The 25,500-nt window shown below is 37.3% G+C and overlaps 1 protein-coding gene across 1 annotated transcript in view; it reads left to right on the top strand.

The window, feature by feature from the left end:
* Window positions 1–10,434: 10,434 nt before the first annotated feature.
* LOC134527149 (uncharacterized) overlaps window positions 10,435–25,500 on the top strand; it is a 290,286-nt gene continuing 275,220 nt past the window's right edge. The window contains exon 1 of the mRNA XM_063359544.1: window positions 10,435–11,724. Within this exon, the coding sequence (XP_063215614.1) occupies window positions 11,664–11,724 (61 nt within the window). The 5' untranslated portion in view covers window positions 10,435–11,663. The remainder of the gene's footprint in view (window positions 11,725–25,500) is intronic.

Below are 25,500 nucleotides of genomic sequence, written 5' to 3'. Positions count from 1 at the left end.
TAAAGTCAGGCCGATTTATGATGCAGTACGACGTCGTTGCCTAGAGTTGGATGTGGAACAAAATGTTTGTGTAAATGAACAAATGATTCCATTTCGAGGAACACCCAAGACAAAACAGTTCATGCGAGGAAAGCCAAATCCTTGGGGGATAAAAAACTTTGTTCTTTGTGGGAAAAGTGGCTTATGTTATGATTTTCTTCTTTATCAGGGCAGTAGCACTGAAATCGACCCAAATGTGCTGAAAACATTTGGTTTTTGTGCAGCAATAGTTATACACTTGTCAACAAGACTGACAAAAGAGCATCACATTCTCTTCTGTGATAACTATTTTCTTACCTACAACTTAGTTGAACAACTCAGGCAGCAGAAGTTACACATTGCTGGAACTGTTCGTGCCGCTAGGTTTGGTAAGCCTCAATTTTTGAGTGACAAAGAGTCAGCCAAGAAAGGGCGTGGATTTTGTGAAGAGCTTGTGAGTCGAGATGGAGAAGTAGTTCTCGTGAAGTGGACTGATAACCGCAGTGTACACTTGGCATCCAACTTCATCGGTACTGGTGAATGTGATGAAGTCAAGAGATGGGACAAAACTAAAAAAATATTATGTAAATGTTAAACGTCCACAAGTTGTCAAAATGTACAATGAAAGCATGGGTGGGGTTGACAAATACGATATGTTCGTTTCACTCTACAGAATTTACTTGAAGAGTACAAAGTGGATCCTACATATGGTTTTCCATGCAATAGACATGGCTATCGTGAATTCATGGCTCGAGTACAAGCAGGACAACAAACACATAAATGACAAGAAATAACTTGATCTTTTACATTTCAAGTTGAGGTTAGGTGAGTCACTGGTGAAAATGTACAGACCTACTTCAGGGTCTGCAAAAAAGCGAGGGCACCCGAGGCAAAGTGATAGTCCAACAGTAAAGCAGAAATATCTTGAAAAGCGACCACTGGAAGAAGTTCAAAAAGATTTGACAGATCATATGCCAGAGTATGATGATGCCAAAGAAGCAACACGTTGTAAAGAAAAGAAATGTCTTGGAAAAACACATGTTTATTGTGATAAATGTAAAGTTCATTTGTGTTTCGTGAAAGGAAGAAACTGCTTCAAGAATTTTCATAGAAACTAGACTGTTCAAATTTACAGATAAAATCTTCAAGTCAGAGTGTAATTTTCTTGAAAGATATATTCAGTGTGCATATCATCTGCTATTGACAATTATTCTTTGGCTAAAGGGTTTATTGTGATAAGTGTAAATTTATTTGTTCCAAATATGTGTTTGAAGAAATTTCCACAGACGTTTTCCAGGGTCCGTGTATCTCATGACTGAAAAAAAAATTGTTGTACAATTATCTTTATTTTTATACATTACAAGGGTAAGAAATGTAATTGTAATAAGTGTACAGTTTTGTATGCTCCGTAAAAGACGGGACATGTTTCATGTCAGCGTTCAATGTCTGAAGCATAAAAACATTTGTAAATGGAATTATTATGAATATGTAATTTCCTCAATTTGAGGATCAATATCTCTTATAAATGTCTTAAACAGTGTTTATGCTAATATATGACATGAATTTTCTGTGTCTGTAACAAATTTGGCGTATGTTTACTGATTTTATTGTAATTTTCTTACTTGCAGCATTAAAAATAATTTCACTCTAAATTGTTACGCTTGACAATATATATGTCCACTACAATGGACATTATCAAATTGTATAAAAAAAAAATATTCATTTTTATGAAACTATTTCTAGGGTAAATAAGTCATTTTAAAAAAGAATTTCATATCCAATTTTTTTTTTACCTAATAAAAAAATTTTAGAGTGAAAGGGTTAATTTTTATGGGTATAATACATAAAAAAATTTCATATGTTTGTGTATTTCTCAGATAGGTAATTATAATTCTTTAAAATGTTTGAACCAAAACCATTTATTTAACAATATTTATTTTCAATTAAACTTCATTACAAACTGTGGAGTATTTACGACACTGAATTGATTGGGTAATTACTTTTTATTTGATTATTTAGTTAATTTGGTAATTTTACTATTAGTCAAAAACAGTCTTTATAAATGCAATTTGATGTCCAGGTGTTCTGGCTTGCAGGAATGTGAGGTTAAAGAACTCGAGGGTGAAAGAGGGAGTACAAAAGCCAACTGCCGATAGCAATAAAGGAGGTGCAAGGTGGAATATGACTGGCTGTCCCACAGCAGAAATAGCCGTGTGGGAGGAGGACTGTTGGTTCAGGGTCCTACTGCGCATGCGCCGACGAGCAGGGGGGAGGGGGTTGGTAGGGCGGCGGGCGCTCTGCGCGTGGCGTGTCGTGGGCGCCAGTCGCTGCGACGGCGGCCAGTCGAATGGGTCGCTCGCGCAACCTCGGCTGCGCTCGTGCGGGTGGGCGAGGGTGACGTCACCGTCTGCGGTATGGTGGGGGCAGCGGGCGAGTGCCTTCTGGAGACACCTGTTGGCCTACGGGGGAACCACGTCGCGGCGCTGGCTGCAGGCAGACGCGTTGCTGTTTATTTCGCCGGCTAAACGTTTTGCTGCCACTTCTTCGGTGAAGTCGGCACGGCTCTTGACGCGCGATCTCTGGCGGTGCGGTCAACTGCGTAACAACGAATTGTGTTGAACATTTTTTCCTCGAGAAGTGTTAGCCAATGGTGGTAGAATTTCGGGAAGAAATTGGCGGAAGGAAATTTGATTAAAAGAATCCGTGTTGTGAAACGTCAGAAGATAGCACATTTTTTTAGGACATCTGAAGTAAGAGTACTTTATTTCATCATTAAGAATTAAAGTATCCGTGTATCATCACACGTTCGTGGGTTCAAACCCCACTTAATAAACGTGTGTGCAAAATGAGTAAATGCTGATTAAAATAAACGCCAATTTTCCTATTTTCCATCATTGAACACGTGGTTGCGAGTACGAAATAAACTGTTTATGACAAAATATTATTTATATTTAAAGCAAATTTTAATATCTCAAAAAACAAAACATTGACCTTGGTCGCATATAATGCTTTTATAGCTCTATTAGCGTTACCAAAGTTTAGTTCACCAAAATATAAAAGTATTGAAAATTTGCAATAATATATAGCTAATACGTGGATTCCACTGACAAGTAAATAATTTTTTTCATGTATTTTCTCCACACTGTTAAAAATATTTTTAAAACTCTTTATGCTAAAAAATGTAACCTAACATTAACAATTACATAAATTTAAAAATTCACAAACATAGCTCACTTCGAAATTTGTATGCATAATTTCTCTTTAAAAAGTTAAATTTATTATAACAACTTAAACGACGACGTAATTTTCTTTATATCTAGAAGAGGCTTTAGATTATTTTATAAACTATACCTTTTTAAAATAATAAAATAATTTATACATTATTTAGTTGAGAAATCAATTTATTTTTGATATAGTTATTACATAAATTTATTATAACTATGTGTATTAGCTGATGCACTTGTGCTTCGCTACGGAACTGTAAGCCTAGTACTCCACAACAGTAAGGTACATGTTACTGCGCGGCATCGCAGTAAACTCTTAAACCGCAGTTAGCTGTTACAGATGTGCTGTACGACATTGAAACTTTAGGTTCTGGCAAGTAAGTATGTGTCCTATATCTCCGTGGAGTCCACGTGCGACAGAAGTTAATCTTCTTGCTTATTAAGTATACGTAGAAAGATTATTAGTATATTTTTTTATTGAACGAGTGAAAATAAATGAGAATATTAATAATGTGGGTACGATCTCAAATGAAACAAATACTTTTTCCGCCCCCTGTACTCTCGCATCTGTTCACTGGCACTTTTTGGTGGCTCTTTTGGTGGTTTATTCCCACGTTGCCTTTGCTAATATCCTCTTATTTGCTCCTGCTTTTTTTATTGTTTTAGGCTTAATTTTAAATTACATTTTCCAGCTGAATAATATAACAGAACAAAAAAGCATTCCAATCGAACATAAATAAGTCTTATGAAGTCCATCCTACAAGTTGATGAGTCCTTTTGACATTTAAAATAACAGCGTTTACGTACCAAATATAATTTACTTATAAGACTAACCTCTTAAGACTGTACGTTATCATTACATTTTCAGTAACACTATTCACATAAAATAGAATGATACCTATAAAGGTAGTGGCACAAATCAATAACTCTTTTTCACACGAATAAATATGTGGTAGATACTTTAAATAAAATAAAATAAATATGTTAGCTTCAATCATTTGCCGTTACGAAAACTGAGTAGTAGACAAACACAAGCAGAGTTGAGAGAATTCTGTAGCATCACTGCTCCGTCATTTCTACATTTCCCCTGACATCTCCTCTCATCATGCCGTTGCAAATAGCAGGCCACGTTACGTACCTATCTCGCCTCTTGCTATGAACCCATTCGATCTCTAGTGCATGCTTTGGAGTGGCGTCGCCGCTGATACACTCTCCTGCTCTACCTCATGCAATCGGAATTTTCGTAAGGCTCAAATATTTTAGCCCCTCAGCAAAGAAGTTTCACTTCAAAAACACTGTCCTTATCCTTTCATAGGTCAAACACTGTTAGGTATTATTATACTATTAATAGCAATGAATTCCACGACAGTAGCTCTAGGTAAACATATGGGAAAACCTGGTTAAACAACAATCGTGTTCTGACATAATTTAATCTTTCATAAAAGCAGAAATTGAATACTCGGAAATCTAGATTGGATGTGAACAGGAAATAAAGTAAGCGAACATTTAGAAACAGGTGTACAGTAGTTGACTAGTGATTGGACTGAACCTGAAATTAAACTTTATTATGATAAAAATAATTTTAAATAAATGTAAGTATTTTTAAAGAGATAACTTAAAGATTTGGCGTTAGGTACCATAAATAAAGCAGAGAACAGGTTGAGGCGGAGTAGCAAAGGGACTGATTATGAAACGGAAATACGGAACATCGCTACCCCCACTCATACCCCCACCCTTCTATTCTACCTCTGTACTACATGCAGTGCGTCCTTGCACAGCTCATTTTTGCGTGGCTGGCCCAAAATAACCTTCCTTAGTTTGGTTCTATGACCTGCGATAAAATTGCGTTTCTTTGTCAGCTATCTATGCATTTTCTTATTTTTACAGTAATTTGGAAGTGAGTAAGGGCTTGTTTTATGATATTATATTAAACCTAAGGCTACAATTTAACTTCAATATAGCTTTTGTTTTAGCTTTACGACACTCTGTTAGCGCCTGACTCCGAGATATTCTTCCTAATAAAGTTTACCGTGGATGAGCTGGTGGCTAATTGCTTAACATGAAGCTGAAGACCATCAGAAAAAGAAATGGCGAGATATCAGGCAAGGCTAGTTTTTGACAGTGATAGTGAGCATAACTATTTTGGAATTTATAATGGAGTTTAATGCAGGATTCGATGAACTAATTTAATACTGCACACAAAATGCTTCTTTCCATTCATCGAATTTTGGTTAAACATTAGGTTATGGGATAATGTATGTATGCTTATCACAAAACGAGTGTCATTACAACCAACTTAATTCGCATGTTCATGAAAAATAGCTTTTTAACTGACTACCATAACTTTTAGTTAGAGTATCCCTATTTTGTGATTGAAATCTACTTCATATAACTCCATATTGGGTCGATTTTGCCAAATTCCAATTAACTGTGAAATTAAAGTTTATCCTTTACCACCACCCCTTCCTTTTTGCCATGCAAGTTACATGTGTGGATAATACCCTTGTTTATAACTAACCCAAAGATATAATTTAAACAGTTTTGAGCTGTTTTGCGAAAACCACGGAAAGTTTTAAATTGAAATATTCAAGCGCGTCCTTCTGTAAACCAAATGGAAAACTCTGGTGAACCCTGATGAACATAAGGCTACATGGACAGACATTATTGCAACGGGAGATGAGTGGGAGACTCTTATAGGTTTACAAATTTTTTATCAAGTTTCTGCGTCTTAATTTGGCACATGCTACGCGGGTAAAATCAAACAAATGGACCAAAGACGAAATTTCTATTTCGGATTAAGTTTTTCTATAAATTTTTTTCCACCACAAATACTTTAAAACATAATCTGGGTTATAAACACAGATATTAATTGAAAAATATCCCTTTTGGCTTCTCCTTAGGTGCAAGTAGATTTCGAAGTTAATATTTGTGTTCGTTGTAACAAAAGAACCAAAAACATTCGTTCTTAACGTAATCTCTTACATTAATGGTTCAATGTAAAAACTAGGCCTAATGCAAACTTATTGTGTACAATGTAGACGGTTTACATTAACTTTTACGGATTTTCTATTTTTCCTGCTATGGGATTTTCCCACAATTAAGGGCTAGCGGTTTGTGTTATAAAAAATACTTTTGAAAATACTGTTAGGAGCTAAAATAAATCTAAAGAAATGAAATATCATCCATATTAATAAAGTTATAATACTTTATTTTCCCTTGCTTTTAAATACTATCCCCAGTTTCATTACGAGGTTACAAACAAATCATTTTCCCATTATTAACTCAACAGAAATTTCTATGTTTCAGTCGTAAAGGGATTTGTGCAACAACACGGCCGATATCGTGGCCATTAAAAGTTACATATATCAAATTTATTAATATTTGGATAAAATTTTTAGTAAAAAATCGTTTAAGGATCTAGGACCAATGAAACAAAACAAAAACTAATATGTGGCGATTTTCTGGAAGTCTCTTTAACGGCTAACCTAGTTAGAAATGTTTCTTCGAAATCTCTCTCCGAAAAGTTTGTGCATGTCTTTTCTGCCTCACCCGCCCGTTAACAGTTAAACGCATTCGTGCCAACCCCGAGTCAAAGTTCTTTAGTTTCTGGGCGACGGAAATGGAAACCGCCGGGCCCATTCGTTATCACCGGTACTGTGTCTCCACGGCGTGGGACTTTAGGCGCCTCCAGTAAAATAATAATGAACGGGGTTTCCTCGCTTTCCCTGGGCGCCGGTACACTGTTAGAAGTCACATTGCAATTCAGGCATTTTCCAAAGAGGAATTTTCGTCACGTCAAACGAAAGTTTTTTTTTCGTAATGCCGTGTGTACGTGAAATATCTACGTCGGATTTCCACTAACGTTTACGATGTTCCGTTACAAACAGGTTAGATAAGCGCGTGGAAAGAAAAAAAGGGTATTTGGCGTGGACTTTATGTAGCGCGTCTCATCCTTAGAATGCAGTTTTCTGTCTAATAGGCATTAACTCTCTCTCTTTCTTCCGAATACACATTTGCCATTAAAACTTTCCTTGTTTCGGTGTGTATTGCTACCTAACAGAGACGACAGAGCAAAAAAGGTTTGGACACAACTTTGTAAAGTTTCAGAAAAAATTACTTTTGGGTAATTCAATAAATACATACATTTTTTAAACTCTGGATTAAAATATGCTGTAATAGGAATTTTTAAATAAGTATTTGGGAAATATTGCATCTACATGTTGTATTTTGTGTAAACCTTAATAAATATTTTTACTTTTAAGGAGACAAAACCCAAAGTTAACATGTTTTTTTTTCAGTTGTTTCGTTTACAATTTAATATTAACACCGTGACTCTGTCCGAGATTAGCATATGATTTAGTAAAATCCCCCAAATTAATAGTAACAAATAGTTTCTAGTTTGAAAAATTGGCATTTAGTTTTGGAAAAGTGTTTTTAAAATGGCTATAGTTGTATATATATACTGTCACCTTACAATATTTTATAATCTTCAAAAATTAAATGATTATAAATAAAAAATATATATAATTAAGAACCAAAAAAATAATAATGTTAGTGTAAATAAGCCAATGAGGAACTGGTGAGACACAAATAATCTATGTAAACGACTAATATTACTCTGGCAACAGTGCGCGCCATTTACTCTGTATTGCGAACTACGTCTATGCTCCGTGTCATATAACTTAAGAGCCCCGCCTACTCGTGCACAAAAATGGTGTGCAGTGTTACAGAAGAACCCAAGTGATCTGAAAACTGCTCATGATGTCTGATTACGAAAAACATTCGAGACTGCGCTGATGGCTGATGGTTAGTTCTCTCTTCGTGTTTCGTATTTAAACATTATTTTTAGGAAATAGAAAAGGGCAAAAGAGCGTGTATTTAGAGAATGTTTAGACATGAAACGCCCGGTAAACCAAGGGCCGTACATTACACCTTCATCTTCATTTCTCTGACATACAATGTCATGGTTACCATTAAATTTACATAGTGGTGCGCCAGTCAGAACCTTGCGCTTAGAGACGACGCGACGTCGACCGTCGTACTTATCCTTCCGCTGACTAACACATTCACCCCTGATACGCGAGCCCCTTAAAAGTAGTACAGCTGGTACCCATCTCCGGAACGTCACTCGCAAAGCATCCATGATGTTTGTTGACGAACCACTTTCAGCCACATGAAGTCCTCAGCAAACATTGCTGATGGAGAAACGGTGGCGCAAGTGGCGCGTACACCGCTTGTGTTACATTCCAGGACTGTCACTTTTGGAACCAGCTACAAGACTCACACTATAACAAGTTCTAGAAGTTAACATTTGCACTCGACGATCATTCGCGTTATTTTACGTTCAAACAAAGTAAACCACGTTGTCGGAAAATCAAATCCCAACACCAAAAGAACGAATTGTTCTAGATAAAACGAAATTCGGAAGGCGTGTTCTCACATGTGAAAGATGACACCTGTTCAAATTGGCGCGCTTGTCATCGAAGAGTGGTACTCGTCTATGACCTTACTAAGTAAATTTGCTTTAAATAGGCCTACGCCCTGTACACATTTTGGCGTTAGTCATCGTACGGTGTTGAAATTGGGGGATCGGTGTGAGCCAAAAATGTCTTTAATAAGATAAAGAAGGCAGTATCAGGAGCTTACTGAGTTTGAACGAGGCCGTGCAACAAGGCTAAGTGAAGGTAGATGTTATTTCCGTGATATTGCAGACAGACTTGACATGGATGTATCTACAGTGCACCAATGTTGACAACACTGGTCACGGGATGGCATGTCTCAAGAAGACCAGGTTCGACCGCACACGGTCTACTAAACGAAGGAAAGGCCGCCATATATACCGCATGGCTGTGGTGGATCGTACTTCATCTGCAGCAGCCTTAATAGTTTCAGTTGGCACAATTGTAACACAACGAACTGTAATTATTTTAGGAACAGCTCTGAGCCAGACGTCCGGTAGTGTTCGTGCCACTAACTCCGAATCACTGCCATTAGCGACATGAGTGGTGTCAAGCTAGAGCTCATTGGAGGGCTGAGTGGAGATCTGTTGTGTTCGTAGATGAGAGGCATTTCTGTCTTGGTCCCAGTGATGGCTGTAGGTTGACAAGATGGGGGCCAGATGGTCGCTTGGAACAATTATGTCTGAGGCATCGCCACACTGGATCTACACCAGGAGTTATGGTCTGGGGAGCGATTTACTTTGATAGCAGGAGCACTCTCGTCATTATCTTAAAAATTTTGAAGGCGACTGCGTACGTCAGACTGGTGACCGGACGTGACTTCAGAACAGTTGTGCTGCCATTCATTCGCAGTATTTCATAACGGTTATATTCAACAGAAAAACCTTCGTCCTCATACTGTTGCTGTCAACCAAAGTGCTCTACAGAGTTTCGACTAATTGCCTTGACCTCTCACCCATTAAACACGTTTGGAATATCATGGGAAGACATATCCAGAGTAATCCCATATCAGCAGTAATTGTTGCTGATTTAAGTGACAAATGCCACAGGTGTGGAAATTTATACTACAAAATAACATAAGGCACCTGTACGAAAATGCATTCATGTTTGCATACTTGCATTCAAATTCATGACGACTACACCGGTTACTGTCTCACCATATAATATGTCTTCTCATGCATACTTGGATCTGTGACCTGGAAACGTTAATTAAATAAGTATGTTGTCTAGACCAATGCTTAGCCTAATCTGCATTTTTCTATACTAATATCTTCTTGGTGTTGGAATTTAATCTTCCGCCCGTGTATATGTCAGTTAAGAAATTACCCAAATATATTTTAACCTGTGTTGTTCACAAATTTCGAGTGAATAATTTTTTAACGATGTACAGGCTAGGCATGCGTCTGCGCTGTTGGTAAGAGGTTTGACTGCATGGGGTGGGGGAGGGGAAGTATGCGCACATGAATAAACCAACATTTGGCGGGCGAAAAAAACTGTTTCAGAATCCGAGACGAAACTTTTGAGATTTCAACCTTGCCTTGCTTCCCGGCTGTCGGAACTCGGTGTAGTTCCCAAAGCCTTCCCCCACTATTCTGCCCGGACCTTCTTGCAACCTGATTCATTGTTATAATCTGATTTCTTTATCGTCCTCAGGGGTTTTTCCTCCACCTTTTTTGGCTCTGTCCGGCACATGTTAATTTACTGGAATACCGAGGATTTATAATGTGAGTTGAAGAAATGTGCGAAAAAAAAAAATATTATACACGAGAAAATGTTATTATTTTTATTAATTTTGACTAAACCTTTTCGTCTTATGTGCTTCTTTCTCTCAGGACATTATATAAATGTATTTTTTTTATATTTAGAATAGGCATGTATATGAAATATTTTTAAAACCACAGTTAAAAATCTTGGTGGCAAATTTAGCTCAAGTGTTAATATCTTCCAGTGTTTTAGTGGAAAGCACATCCGAGTAAAGAAATGAAATATTTGCATAAAAGAATGATACCCAAAAACCTAAAACCATTATTCAAAAGCACTTTAATAACAAAATTAACATGAATTTATTTGACATGAATTTCTTTAAGGTCTTACGTGTGTACTAAACTATCAACTTACACATCGATTACTTTTACAGTCATAGTCTTCGCTAAAGCTCTTTCCAGCTTCATTCAAGGCTGCGGTATTTGATCTTTACTCGAGGTCATTCAAGCATAGTTGAAAAAAAATCTTATGTACATTTTATTCACTACTAATACACACGTCAAATATTCCATCAGCTCATATTATTCATAATGTGTTCCTATTAATCTGTTTAAAGAAGTTAATTTAATTGCTTTTTAATATCCCTGATTTAGGCGTTTACGATAATAAGCAGATGGTATGAAATTTTTTTTTCCGTGGTCAATGGTTTACCCATTATTTTAACCCTGTATCTTGAGTTTCATTAATAGTGTCTGCCCAATAAAATAACCATTGTAAAAAAATAATGAATTATGGGTTAAAATACAGAAAATAACCGTTAAAATGTCTTAACTAACATACTTTTAGATAGGCCTTATATACATTCGTTTTGATTTCTTTTTAGGTGTTGTTTTGAAAATGAAATTTAGCCGAATTGACGTCATAAATTAATGTCAAACAATCTGTAAAAGTTTGTAGCAATGATTTAAAATATATTTTTAATCATCACGATAATTCATCTGATTTAAGCGCCTGGAAAATACATGACCGAACCCGACTCTCGCGGGGATTAACTCGACCACCTCGTGGAACAATTACTGCGAACGCCACTGGTTCGTGACTGGGCGATGGGACAAGCCTAGCACAGGAGTGTTCAAGAGTCGTAGAACGAGCTGTTGCGAGTTCGTGAAAGTTGTTCGCGAGTTCGTGAAAGTTGTTCGCGAGGGTCGCCACTCGAGAACAGTAGAAGGCAACTCGTGTAACTGGAAGCAGAGGCAGCATGAAGATGAGGCTTTTGGGGCTGGATCTGCTGTTAATTGCAGCTTTCACCTTGCTGGAAGGTAAGCTACTGACAATATTCATTCTAATGATTTAAAGGTTTGTTTGTGATTCGATGTATTTTTAAAATAAAATATTGATTTTAAATAAGAAACAATAAAAATAGTTCATTAAAAAGGATTTTTTTATGTTTGACTAAGACTTAATCTCAAACAAAGTTTCCTAAAAAATTAAAAAATATATTTGGTCTGTGACTACGGGTCTCAGAATAACAAAATAACAGAAAACTCTACTTTTTCTTAAAATCACAATTGGGACAACTACTGTATTGAAATACAAATTACAAGTATTTATAATTTCTAGTTTAACTAATATTTTTTAAGAAACTGAAATCAATGGTTTTTATAAGCATAGTGTAAGTAAATACGTGATAAAGGTCCATATCATTTGGGAGCTAACTAGTTGGTCAAATGTGGAAATGGTGCGACCTATTATCTGATGGACCTGAAGGAGAATATAAAATTTAAATTTTTACGTTGCCAAATATATTTCTAAAAATTAAGATCAGTAAATAGAATTGATTTATTCATTTGCAAAATAAGTTTTGTAGGATTTTATTATCCGAAGTATTTTTTGGAGGCAATTGGATTATTATTTAAAAGGCAATAAGTAAATGCATTTATAAAAATGTACATTCCTTGAAGTAACGCCTGGTTTGGAGGGCTTCTCGCAAATTATCATGCTTAGATTACCCGAGATTGCGTTATTAGTTATTCAAAAGGAACTTCCCTTCACCCTCTTAACAAACATGTCTAGCCTATTTTCCGGTTTTAACCCTGATACACGGCAAGGGTTATTCCAAACGAGGCACAGTGCCTTGGCGGGTAAGTTTCATCGAGGTACTCAACTCCATAATTTATATTCATTTCATCAGTGTGAGCTTCCTGTACTGTCTGAGTTGATCTCTAGGCGTCATTGGTTAAAGGTTTAGCTTTGGAGTATGTGGTTCAAGGTCCATACCACGGACGTAAGTTCAATTTTTAATTTTAGTATAAAAGTAGTACCGACATCTGAGCCACTTCTGATTATCTTAGAAAAATTCTTCACCTACCAGCCTCCAATAGATTTTATGGATACTTGTCCTTGGTTCGATCCCTGCTCGATGCAAAAATGGTAATTGCAGGTAAAATAATATTTATTTAAAATATTTGGTGAAACATACTATAATAGGTATAAAGTTTTCATCTACCAGCCCCCAATTAAATAGTTCGATTCTTTTCCTTGGTTCGATGCTTGCTTGATACAGGAAAATGTAAATTTATGTAGGTAAACAAATAACACATTTCAATAAAAATTATAAAAAGTCCTAAAAGTGGCTTAAAGTACTCTTCCACCAGCCGTCAGTAAGCTGCCGATTCCATCTTAGCCACCATCTTAAGAACCATTATTTAATAAACTAGATATTATGAAAAAAAACATAAAATGCAAAAACATATAAAACTAATTTACTGCTTCATTCAATCGATTCCTGTCTTGAGTTTGATCCTTTCTCGATGCACAAATAATATTGTTACGATTTATTAAAAATGAAAAAAATCGTCGTGGGAAACTACTAGGTTCGTAAAGGATAGCCCAATTAAAGATTTTATTACAGACATAGTTTTATTTATTGCCACTATTTACATTACTAGCAAATAATCTAAAAATGCCAATTAATCAATTGTACTTAAAAATTTTGCTTCCTCAGTCACTTGTTTTTACACACCGCACACATCGCTGGGTCGTACCTCTGGCGCAACTCTCGCCGCAGCACCCCTCGTGGACCTCCGTCGCAGGACTCCGTCGCCGCACTCCGCCGCCGCCGTCACACTTCCCCTTCGCCGAGATCCCACTCGACGCCTGGCTCGGAAGTTCGCTTGGAACTCCGCCGCGCCCGCGACACTATCGCCCGGATCTGAACTCTTCGCCCTGGAACCTTCGTCCAGGGACTTCGCCGATTTATCGCCCAGAAACTCCGCCGCGGGAAATCTCCCGACTTCACTGAACTGAACCTGAGGCCGGCGTCCTCATTTTATATATCACAGACGCCATTTATAGAACTCACGAGCGCGGCTGGGGCCTGTCGCGTCATTCCGCGTCGACCCGACGGCAGAAATCTTTCAAAACACTTGTGGGTGGCTCGTGTAACTCCGCAGCTGTGGTTTCGGATGTCAAACTATCACCACCGCGCGGGGAGCGCAGGGAAGGAGGGGGGAAACGGCGACCCAGGTGCGCACAGAATGTCTCATGTTGCAGTGGCCACCTGTCAGCCAGCTAGCGCTGCACCTGGGTGCCGAAGCTCTGCTGACGTTCGTAACATTGCCCCCTCCTTAAACCTGTTCGTCCTGAACAGGTAACTCATTCCTTCCAGCATATTTCCTCAAGCGGTCCAAATGTACCACTTTCATACGTCCCCTCTTTCCTCTCTGGATCCTGTAAAACACATAATTTAGGCGCTGTAAGACCTCAGAGGGGTTTTCCCATGATGCTTGACATTTAGGGCACCTTCCCTTTCTTCGTTGCGGGTTATACAACAACACTAAATAACCCTTCTGTAATCCGGATGAATTGGCTTTCAGGTCATACCTAGTCTTCATTCGATTCGCCGCTAATCAAAGATTCCTGCGGGCCTCCTCGTGTAAAAGTGACATTCGCTCCTCTAGATGATTTACATATTCAGTAGTGCTGGTCGGCTCCTTGCGCGGACGACCGAACTTGACATCACAGGGCAGCCTCAATTCCTGTCCAAACACAATACTCGCAGGGGGCTGCCCAGTGGAGTCATGGATGGAAGATCTATATGCCATTGGGAACAACTGGATGTGTTGATCCCAGTCCTGTTGATGCTCGGCCACAACTTTGGCAAGGTGTTCCTCCAATGTTCTGTTGAACTCCTCCACCATGCCACCGGAATGAGGATGTTGGGCTGTAGTCCTGGTTTTATTTATTCCCAGTAACCGATACACCTCCTGAAATACTGTCGACTCGAAATTGCGGCTTTGGTCTGAGTGGAGCTCCATTGGTACCCCAAATCTGCAAATTAAGTTGTTGACTATTGCATCTGCAACAGTAGAGGCTTCTTGATTAGGAAGTGCATAAGCCTCTGGCCATTTGCTGAAGTAATCCATTGCTACCAGAATATACCGGTTACCATCTTTAGTCTTGGGAAATGGTCCAGCGATGTCGATGACTATCCTCTCAAAGGGGGTCTCTACATTGAATGCCCTCATTTTCCCATGACTCCAGTGTTGTGGCCCCTCTTTAGCCGAGCATGATTTGCATTGTCTACACCAAGCCTCCACATCCTGGCGACACCTCAACCAGTAGAAGCGTTGACGGGTCTTGGCTAGAGTTTTGTTCACCCCTAGATGACCACCAGAGGTATCATCATGAATTTCCTTCAACACATCTGCCACTAGACTCTTTGGAAGGAGTAGTTGCATGGTAACTACTTTTCCATTCGGAATCTCCCATGCCCTCATTAGTAGCCCATCCACATTCTCAATGAATCCCACTGTGCCCAGTAAGCTTTCACCACCCTTCGGTCACTGGAGATTTCATGCCATTTTGGACATCCAGCACCACTCTCTAACCAGCTGATGATATGTGCCAGGTCAGGATCTTGCCGCTGTGCTGCCTTCAAGCTGGTACTATACTATTTTTCTTCCCCATTAGTTATCGTTGTTCACCGAATATCTTCGATCCCCTCATTTTTTCTCCCCTGTTGCAATGGTAACAGTCTACCTTACAAGGCCTTCGGGAGAGGGCATCGGCATTGCTGTGAATTCGACCTTTCCTGTGTTATATATGACAATCATATTGCTGTATCTGTTCAATCCACCTAGCAATTTGTCCCTCTGGATTCTTGAACTGTAGTAGCCACTTAAGTGTGGCATGGTCAGTGCGTAAAAGAAATTTTCTCCCACATAAATATTTGTGGAAATGTTGCAAAAACTTTACTACAGCCAAGAGTTCTGGTTTTGTGACACAATTGCTGCGTTCTGGCTTAGACAAAACTTTGCTATAGTATGCTATTACTCGTTCATTTTCACCCTGAGCCTGGGACAGGACAGCGCCCAAACCATCTCCGCTTGCATCTGTGTCGAGGATATACTCTCCAAGTAGATGGGGGTAGGCAAGTTTGGGGCTAGAACACAGGGATTTCTTGAGTTCTTGAAATGCCGTCTCGCATGCTGAGGTACAGATAAATTGTCTTTTGTCCTCGGTCAGCTAATGCAGTGGTTTTGCGATTGTCGAGAACCCAGGCACAAACCGTCTGTAATAAGTACAGAGTCCCAGAAAACTTCTTACTTCATGCTTGTTCGTAGGTTGAGGCCACTCCATAACAGAACGGATCTTCTCAGGATCTGTTCACACTCCATCCTGCGATACAATATGACCAAGGAATGTTACCTCATGCTGGAACAAGAAGCACTTCTTAGGACTTAACTTATGTTGGGCATGGCGAAGCCTGTCGAATACATCCTGGATGTTTTGCAAATGTTCCTTCACTTTATTACCTACTACAATAATGTCGTCCAGATATATTACGCATGTTTTCCAAGTAATGCCATGTAGGACAAGTTCCATCAATCTCTCAAAAGTTGCAGGAGCATTACATAACCCGAATGGTAACACAGTGAAATGGAACAGACCACTACCTGTCGTAGCAGTCTTCTCCTTATCATCTGGGTGTAGCTTCACTTGCAAGTAACCACTCTTTAAGTCCAATGTAGAGAACCATCTGGTGCCAGAAAGTGTATCAAGTGTGTCATCGATATGTGGGAGGGGGTAGCTGTCCTTTTTGTTGGTGTCATTCAGCTTCCAGTAGTCCAAACGAAACCTCAGTTGGCCATCCATCTTCGCCACTAAAACAACTGGGGAAACCCAAGGACTTGCTGATGGTTCTATTACACCACCTTTCATCATACTCACGATCAACTTCACAGCCTCTTCCTGCTTTGCTAGGGGCAGCCCTCGTGGTGCCTGTCGGATCGGCTCTGCATCACCTGTGTTGATGTGATGATGGACCAGGCTTGTTCTCTCAAGGTCAGTATCCCCTGAGGTAAATACATCCTGGTTGTTTGCCAGAAAAGCTGATACTTCTTCTATTTCCCCATCTGTCAGATTATTTTGGCATCGCCTTAAAAGTTGCTCTATATTCAGGTTCAGTGTTTGCACATCATGTCTAGCGGGTGAGGAAGACTCACATTGGCCTACCTAAGTGACTGGTTCGCAGATAGCTATTGGGTCCCCTGGTTTAAGGACCCTTTTTCGAGAGTCGAGGTCGGCCACCCTGACTGGTACAACCTCACCGCATATTGCAATGCTTAGAGCGACCAGGAGTGTCTTCAATCCTAACGTAATATCTGGCTCTATCAGGTAGCTCATGTTACCCCTAGGGTCTCCCGTAATCTTGGCTGCTATTATCTTCTCATGAAATGCTGGAATTGAAACATTTTTGCTAACTACCAATTTTATTACAGGAACTTCTAGTTGGTCGGGAGTAAACAAAGCCACGTCTTCATCTTTAATACACAGTACCTGTTCTTCCATGTCAATAACGAATCCGTATCGGTTCATGCTGTGTCTACTCCAAATATTACCTCATCAGTGATATCAGCAACAAGAAAGGTCTATGATAATGTCCAAGTTCCAAACCTTAACTCCAGATCCATCACAGGTGAGGTGTTGCCGGTTGCTGTTTTAAGTCTGTATGGAATGGGTGTTCTCTTCAGTTTTTCTCTATTTACAATATCTGTGCGAATAATAGATGCCGATGCTCCTGTGTCAATAGTAAGTAAACACTGTCTGCCATTGATCCATCCATTGATTAACAAACTGTCATGGCCTCTACGCAATACGGATACAGGAAAAACCCTAGGGGCTACCATTTCCTGTATTGCTGGCATGCGCCCCTTCATACCAGCTATTGCTCGTTTCCCAGTTGATCTTCTTCTTTTTCTTCCTGTTGTGTTGTCTTCACGCGTGTCGGACAGTACCACTTAATACGTCCTAGTTCATTGCAGATGAAATACCGCCGGCATCCTCCTGATCTTTTGATCTGGTTACCTGGAGTATCATTCAGCAGCTTCTTCAATGCCCTTAGAATATCTACTTAATAAGTGGTGTTTCTAGCATTTGCTGCATTGTAGGGCTCCAGTCCCATTCTCCTTGTCCTGATGCTTGTGTCTCTTGAGGCACTGCATGCTGCCTCGATTTCCAGGGCATGAACCAAGGCCTTGCAGCTCTTCTTGTGTCGGGCCAAACAAAGCGTTTGCTGAACCTCCGCATCTCTGAGCCCGTCTATAAAAGCACTATTGGCTATCTGCTGGCGGAACTCTGTTGGTGCTTCTGGGTAGGCGAGGTGCACGAGTCACTCAATGTCGGCTTCGAACTCTTGGAGGGTTTCTGAAGATCTCTGTTGACGTGTCTTCAGAGCTGTTCTGTACACCTCGCCCATGTGTCGGTTGCCATACCTCAGCTCAAGGGCCTCTACTAATACCCCATATTCTTTCTGGTCTGTAACTGGTATGGTCTGCAGCAGCTCTAGTGGAGATCCTCGCAGGGCCAAGACGAGTGCCGTATCCTTTTCATCATCGTCCCAGCCATTGATTTCAGCTGCTGCCTCAAACTGTCGCCTGTAGACAGCCCTCGACGATTGCCCATCAAAGGTGGGTGGCTTGAATTTTGGGTGACTGGTTGCGCCTTCCACCTTCACATCTCCAGAATAACTGCTCCTTTTTGTAGCCAATGAAGCTTCCTTGATCATCCGACGGCAGTCTTCAGTTACAGCTGCTACTGGCTCTTCGGTGGTCTGCTTGAGCTGAAGTAGCTGTTGTGCCATCATTTCTTCATGTTCGGCTAGTTGTTGCTCTTGTTCTGCAAGATGCTGCTCCAAACACTGCACTTTGCCTTCAAAATGGATGCTGGTTTCATCTATCTTCTTCTTCATTTCTTCTTGTGCAGCAACTATTTCGTTTCGCATCTCTTCTTGGTTTTTCTTGATGTCTTCGATCACGGTTTTCATAGCATTCTTTATCTCCTCTCGGCAGTTATAAATTTTATTCTTCAATTCTTCCTGGCCACTCTTCACCTCGTCCAGCCTATTTCCCTTATTCTGCTGGCTATTCTTCATTTCTTCCCTGTTGCCCTTCATTTCATTCTTCATTTCTTCCTGGCCACTCTTCATCTCATCCAATTTCTCGTTGTTTTTTTCAATTCATTCTTCATTTCTTCCTGGCCGCTCTTCATTTCAGCCAATAATGCCAGGACATTCTTAAGCTCGTCGGCAGCCATCTTTCTTGTCCACATACACTACAAGTGCAACACTAATGTCTTATGACGACACTGCAATTTCCCCTTTGTGCTAACCTAAACCCCTACTAAACATTAACACTAATTTTAAAACTACTACACTCAAAACAATCTACAGTTCCTAACACTTGTTGCAATCTCGAAAATCTAATTTAATTTTAATCCACTATAAACTAATTCTAATATATATATATAATATACTTTCAAGTAAAAATTTATTTGAATTTAATATTGAAGTTACAGGTTGGAGAAAATAAAAGAACAAAATTATTAATAAAAAATAGTATTTAATTAATAAAGGTAGAAAAAAATCACTTAACTTGCAAGTCTTGATTTCGGCAATCTTCTTAGAAGGCGAGGCAAAAACTTTGCATGCATTTACATTTATGTTTACAAGGCAGATCTACACTAGAGTCTATTAACCAGGCATGTCCAATAAGTTGCCAGACACATCCAGCCGGTGGTCAGCAACATCCAGTTGGTTTTCTAGGATCGTCAGATAGGTAGGACATACACGTCAGTCAGTTGGGCAAGCTAAAACGACCAGTTGCTTACAAGGTACGCCAAGTCGATTATCAGTTTTCCTTACACGCTTAAAAAACTGTTATTTATATATTTTACACAACCTGTAAGAAAAGTTATTCTTTCATTCGTTTGTAGAGATCTTAGGTACTGACTCGGTGCTCATAAATAAGAGAATTTACTGGTTTTGGGTTCGAACCCATGACTTTCCCGACACAATTCCTTTTCTAACGTGTGTAAAAGTACTTTTTTATATTTATATAACACTTTTTTGTATCAATGCTTGTGAAATATAATCAATGTTCCCAACATCATACAATTTTTTCCCCAAAGGAATAAATTTCAGTTCCTCGTGTACGTGCAAAATACGTAAGTATTTCAAAAAGTAATTCATAAATTTTACTTTTGTAGACGGTCAAAACTCAAACCAGAGTTTAAAACAGCACGAAAAGTTTTTTATGTATACACAAAATGTAATTCTCGTTTATTTTGCTTCCATCTCCTGGTATGTTTTTCCATCACTGTAAGTAAGCTTGCATGTACGCTTAGAGTATAAGAATATAGTCTGAGTAGAGTCAATTGCCTCATATTTGAAAGTTTTCACAAGTATTTTACAGAGGTCTTCGTATCATTCGGATTGTTTTTCTATCAACATTGTTCACAAGCAACTTCAAGTGGTTGTCAATGTTCGTAAACAAATCTCATGGAGGAAATAGATACCACTTGAACTACTTTTTGAGAACTGTCAGATTTTTTATAAGTTACATTATACAGATTTTACAGTGAAAACTTTCTTACACAGCTGAAACTTGTATTAACTTATTATGTAGGTAATTGGAAAAAGCATCTATTTTCATGAAAATTTCCTCAATGGTCTGAAAAAAAGTGTAAACATTACTTCTAATCCTGGGTAGGTACTTTTAAGTCCATTTACGTTAGAAGTTGGGAAGTAGGTGTCAGTAATTAGGTATTGCCGTGGCAGTTATTTAATTCAATATCAAAACCTAACCCCACCTCATTCGCCATAAAAATAGTAAAGTATACATATTTTTGTTTAGTGAATTTTAAGGATAATTCCTTGCTGATGGTTTTTTATCATTTCTTTCTATTTCTCACTTAATTTTAAGGGAAATCTTTATAGCTACTAAAAATAGCTCTAGCATTTGCTTTTATAATGTGGGTTGTTTTGAAAACCATCCGCTAAATAGAATCACTTTCACTTTAGAAAATACGTCCCCTTTAAACATAAACATCTCCGTTTTTGAATTCCATCTCGAGAAGAAGGGTGTTTTGAGAATTATTGGTAGTTTGTTTCCTATTCCTCAATTATCTCTCTGGCAATAGGTAAAAAAGAAATATCGGCTCAAAATATATATTCTGCGATTTTGCCAATTTATCACAATGAAATTGAAGTTTAAACCTGGATTAAACAAGTATAAACCCAGAGAAATTTCTTTCATTACATTTGATCACTAAACATTTAACTATTGATTAATTTGAACCCGATAATATTATATAGTAAGAATATTTTCTTGGAGAGTTATATTAAGTGTAAATAATTAGCAAGAACATTTAAAGTAGGTTAAACAAAGAAGTCAAAATTTGGAAAAGGATTTTACAAATTTATTTCTAGTAATTTTTCTTGTGTATTTTAATTAAAATATTTATAGTGAGTAAATTAAAGTACGCTAAATTTGAAATGAAAAAGTATTAAAAAAATTAATATAACATGTCAGAGGAATAATTAAAAAAACATCGTAACACTGAATTAAACTTAATACTGGATAAAGAAAAAAAATTATTTTAAAAAAATTTGTATTCAGAAACCAATTTGCTAAATTACATGCTTCATAAGCAAAATATTACTTTGTAAACGAAATTATTGGGTGTTTTGCGTGGAAGCAATGATAAAAATAAGTCTTCGGAATTAAGTATCGAAAGAAAAAGCAGCTAGTGAAATAGAATCCGTAGAGTCACAGAAGATGTAGCTCTGCGTGCGAGGGCTTCGCGGTGTTTTAAATTACAGAAAATTTACGACCTTTTTTAAACAAAGAACGCATCCGAAATAAAAGAAGCGTTCCTCGTAGTTTTAGGCAACTGGATATTTGAGGAAACCATCCGCTGAATTCTGACTTCCGACTTTAGGTTTCCCGTTTTAAACGGGTTAAAGAGGCGTGTGGAAGGAAGATGACAGTTTTTGCTGTACACTTATGGCTCGGTCTCACACGCAATGTTGATTTGTTTTTTCATCAATACTTTTTATTTAATGTTCATTTCTTTAATTTTAACTTGATATCTTCGTTGCATGTGTTTTTCAGCCACAAATATTCTCACAAATGCCCACTTATATTTTGGTAATATCATTGGTGTTAAAAGGAGCACAAGTCTTTATAATTATTAGCCCCAACTTTTACACCCGTTATATAACACTAAAAGAATGTGTCTTGAAAATATTAAGAGTAGAAAAAAAGTGCAACGGAGTGTCGTATTAAATTTTTTAGAAGTAGCCCTTAATAAAGTCCTACTTACAAAAAATACTAAAAAACCCTACATGTGAGACCGAGTCTTTAAAAGTTTTAATTTTATGTTGTGTTAATACTCGTGAATTCCTTTTCGAAGAAAGTAACCTTTCTATGCTTTAATCACGGAATGTATCCATAAATTTACAAAGTTCACTGGATAATTTGATTCTTCGTGATTATAAAGTAAACACAGCATCGAAAATGAATCCAGCTCATGAAATAATATGGAAATCGGTCCAATTATTGGTGAGGGGGAGTAGGTAATTTTCCGGAATTTATCCTTTTTTACTGGGATGAAGCGTCTATGGGTGTATGAGTCCGAAAAATAGTTAAAAATAACAAAAGAAAACATCAATTAATAAAAAAATTGAACAATACTGTTAGAGGGTTGGTAACGATATTTTTCTCTGACTACAAAATCTTACGTAGCCCCTCCGGGTAAGCCCATGTTCTGCGAATTGAAATGCTGTGCGTGTCTTTTACAGACTGAAACTACCTTTTATACTCTTTCTGAAATTTCAGCTGCATTCTTCAAAAAAAATTTATTCAAGCGTGAAAAAACAGCATTGTACTAGTATTTAAATTTAATTGTTTATGTCAAACTAAATTAAAATGTGACTCTAGTACCTAATACTTTATTCTACATTGATTTTGGCTTAGGGTGAACCGACGTTTCGATTAAATCTACGGGTCATATTGCAGTCCTTATCTTCAGGGGAGTTACACATGTATATTATTCACTCACTTTCTGTCAATTTTAAAATACTTGTATGGTAAGAAGAGTAACTGAAGCTTTGAAGCTATTGGTCAAACACGAGCCAAAGACTTCCCGACTAGCTAGACTGTTAGCCCATTCAGAGAAAATCTGTTTGTTTTCCTGTGTCAAATTAATTCACAGAATTATAAGAAAGACGGGTAAATTTAACTAAGATATTACTTATCGTAGTTAAATTGTGTTGACGTGATTAAAAAAATTTGTTTTCGTTTGTGTAAGTGGATTCAATTGATTGTTTTGCAATCGCTATGGATTTTAATTTTTTGCAGTCTCTGGTATTTTATTCAATCATGTCGCAAATTTTTTTACAGTTGTATCTATGTTTAATAAAACGGGGATAAGCATACAGCAAATTAACGTTATAAGATTTATTTTTGTTAAATTGCAGCAGTCATACTCCATTTTTTTACGAGCTCTAATATAATTATTGTATGTAATAATTCAAAACAATTTTAACAATTTATGTGCTAATAATTTTTACAGAAGAAACCTGGGCTTACTCTCATTTAAACTGTTTTTTAATAACTTTACTATTTCATTTTTGGTTTAACAATATCTTGAATGACCATTGACATTAATTAATAATATTTGTGTGAAATAAAAACTTGGAGATAAGCAATGTGAGCTTAGCCATTAAAAATTGAAATTCACTTGATTTATTGAATAAAATTCTTACTGTCTATATTTATTGTAAATAAACATGAGTAAACTAAAATAACTAGAAATTTTGTTCAAATGTTATATATAGAACGTGCCAATATTCACGCAAGATTTAAACGGTGCTCCATTTGTGCGGTAAAGTGTTGGCAACGAAAAAAAAAAAAAGGAGAGCGGGACTGTTCAGTGGTATCATGCCATTTCATACAAAACCCTAGGTTGTATACTTTATGAATAAATAAAAAATTATAAGTTTTAATTAAAAACTGTGTTTTTATCAAAATTATGAGTTGCGTGAGTTCTGGGACAAACTTTATTAACACCGAGAGGACTGCCGTGAAGTTCGCCGGGCTAACGTGGAGACGCAGACCATGTCACAGGGAAAACGCCAGGTTGGAAGAGTACAAGCTGCAAAGAAACCAATTAAAATCTGATCGAATATTCGTGTACGTTATTTTGTTTTTTATCTTTAAGGAAATGAGATGAGGGATGCAAAGAGAATGACGTGATTGGTTGAGGAACAGGGGTTGACGATTTCTCGGAAATGAGGTCGGCCAACTAGACATTTCGCTGTTCCGCTACGTAAAATGCGTTCGCGGTAAACATTACCTGTTCTTTACCGTTTTGCTTTCCTTAAGTAAAAAATGGCATTTCAATAATTATATAAAATATTTTTTTACAAGTTTCTAACGGGCTTTAAAATGTTTAAAATGCCTTTTCACAGTTAAATTAATTAGGATGCTACAATAAAAGCTAAACAATTATTTAATAACGTTCACTTAAAAAAAAATTAACTCAATATAAGTTTTTTAGATGTAGAAAAATATTTCAGTTTATTGTGTTGGTAGCATCAGCATTTTCAAATTTTCTTCATTCTACTCTCTTGGTGTTATAGAATCGTTTTCGTTAACATTAGGTTGATTGTACAAAACTTGCAATGTTTATTCAAGATATATTTTCAATCAAAGGATTTCAGGTATTGGCTGAAAATGCATTATTTTTTGTTTAGCACCCAAAATACACTAGCTCATCTCTTGATGCTTATAATTTTTTTTAGTAAGTAAAATCTATGCTGCAGTAACTACACCAGTGGCCTTTCGATACTGCTGCAGACAACGATCCGAAATCCATATTAGCTACTGCTTCTAAAATCAGATGCATACTTAAAGTTTTAAATAATGACACATATAAATAGGAATATAAGTTAGTAATCAATCAGTGAGAATTAATTTTCCAATAATAACAATACGTGTACCAAGTGGTTCCGTCTATAACAACAGATTTTGCCACATATTGTGTCAAATTATATATAGTTGATTTAATTTATGTTTTTGGATACTATGATGCACTCTTACGGACGAATGAGGAGGACGTTTTCCCTAGGTATAAAATAGTTTCCTTGACTTTTTGCGCTGTTTCACTTATATAACAGTATTTTTCAGATTTAATAAGACGTAAAATAAACCAAATAATATTTTTGGGTTTGATAGCCGCTTGATATAAATATTATTATTGTTTATTTATTAGCATGAATTAAAGAAGATAAAATTATCGATTTGTATCGTTTCAAATTGAAATAAATAATAGTTTATAAAAACTAAAAAAACACGCTTTATATAGAAAACCAAACTAAAAAATAGAAAATAAATTTTTATAAATTTGAATTAAGAATAGTGTAAAAAAAACTTTATAGTTATTATATCAATTTACTATTAAAGTATACTGGCTGCAGTTAAACTAAAATCGATAAATATTGTTTTATCTCAGAAGTGTCTCTAGATGTGGCTCAAATTTTTATTTATTACATGACTTTACTATTAAAGTGAATTTGAGTAGATATTGGCTGCTTCTAAAATATATATCCAATATAGCTTGAACTCAATAATTTCAATATCCTGCTATGAAAATCAATATATTCGGGAAATCATTGATGTTTATTCTGTCAGCATATCTGATGGGTGACCATCCTTTGTTTGCAAATGTCTCAAAAAAATTTTCTCCCATTT

This window comes from Bacillus rossius, chromosome 1 (genome assembly GCF_032445375.1).
Source record: "Bacillus rossius redtenbacheri isolate Brsri chromosome 1, Brsri_v3, whole genome shotgun sequence".
NCBI lineage: Eukaryota > Metazoa > Arthropoda > Insecta > Phasmatodea > Bacillidae > Bacillus > Bacillus rossius.
Note: the sequence above shows the minus strand (reverse complement) of the source record. Positions and strands in the feature narration are given on the sequence as shown.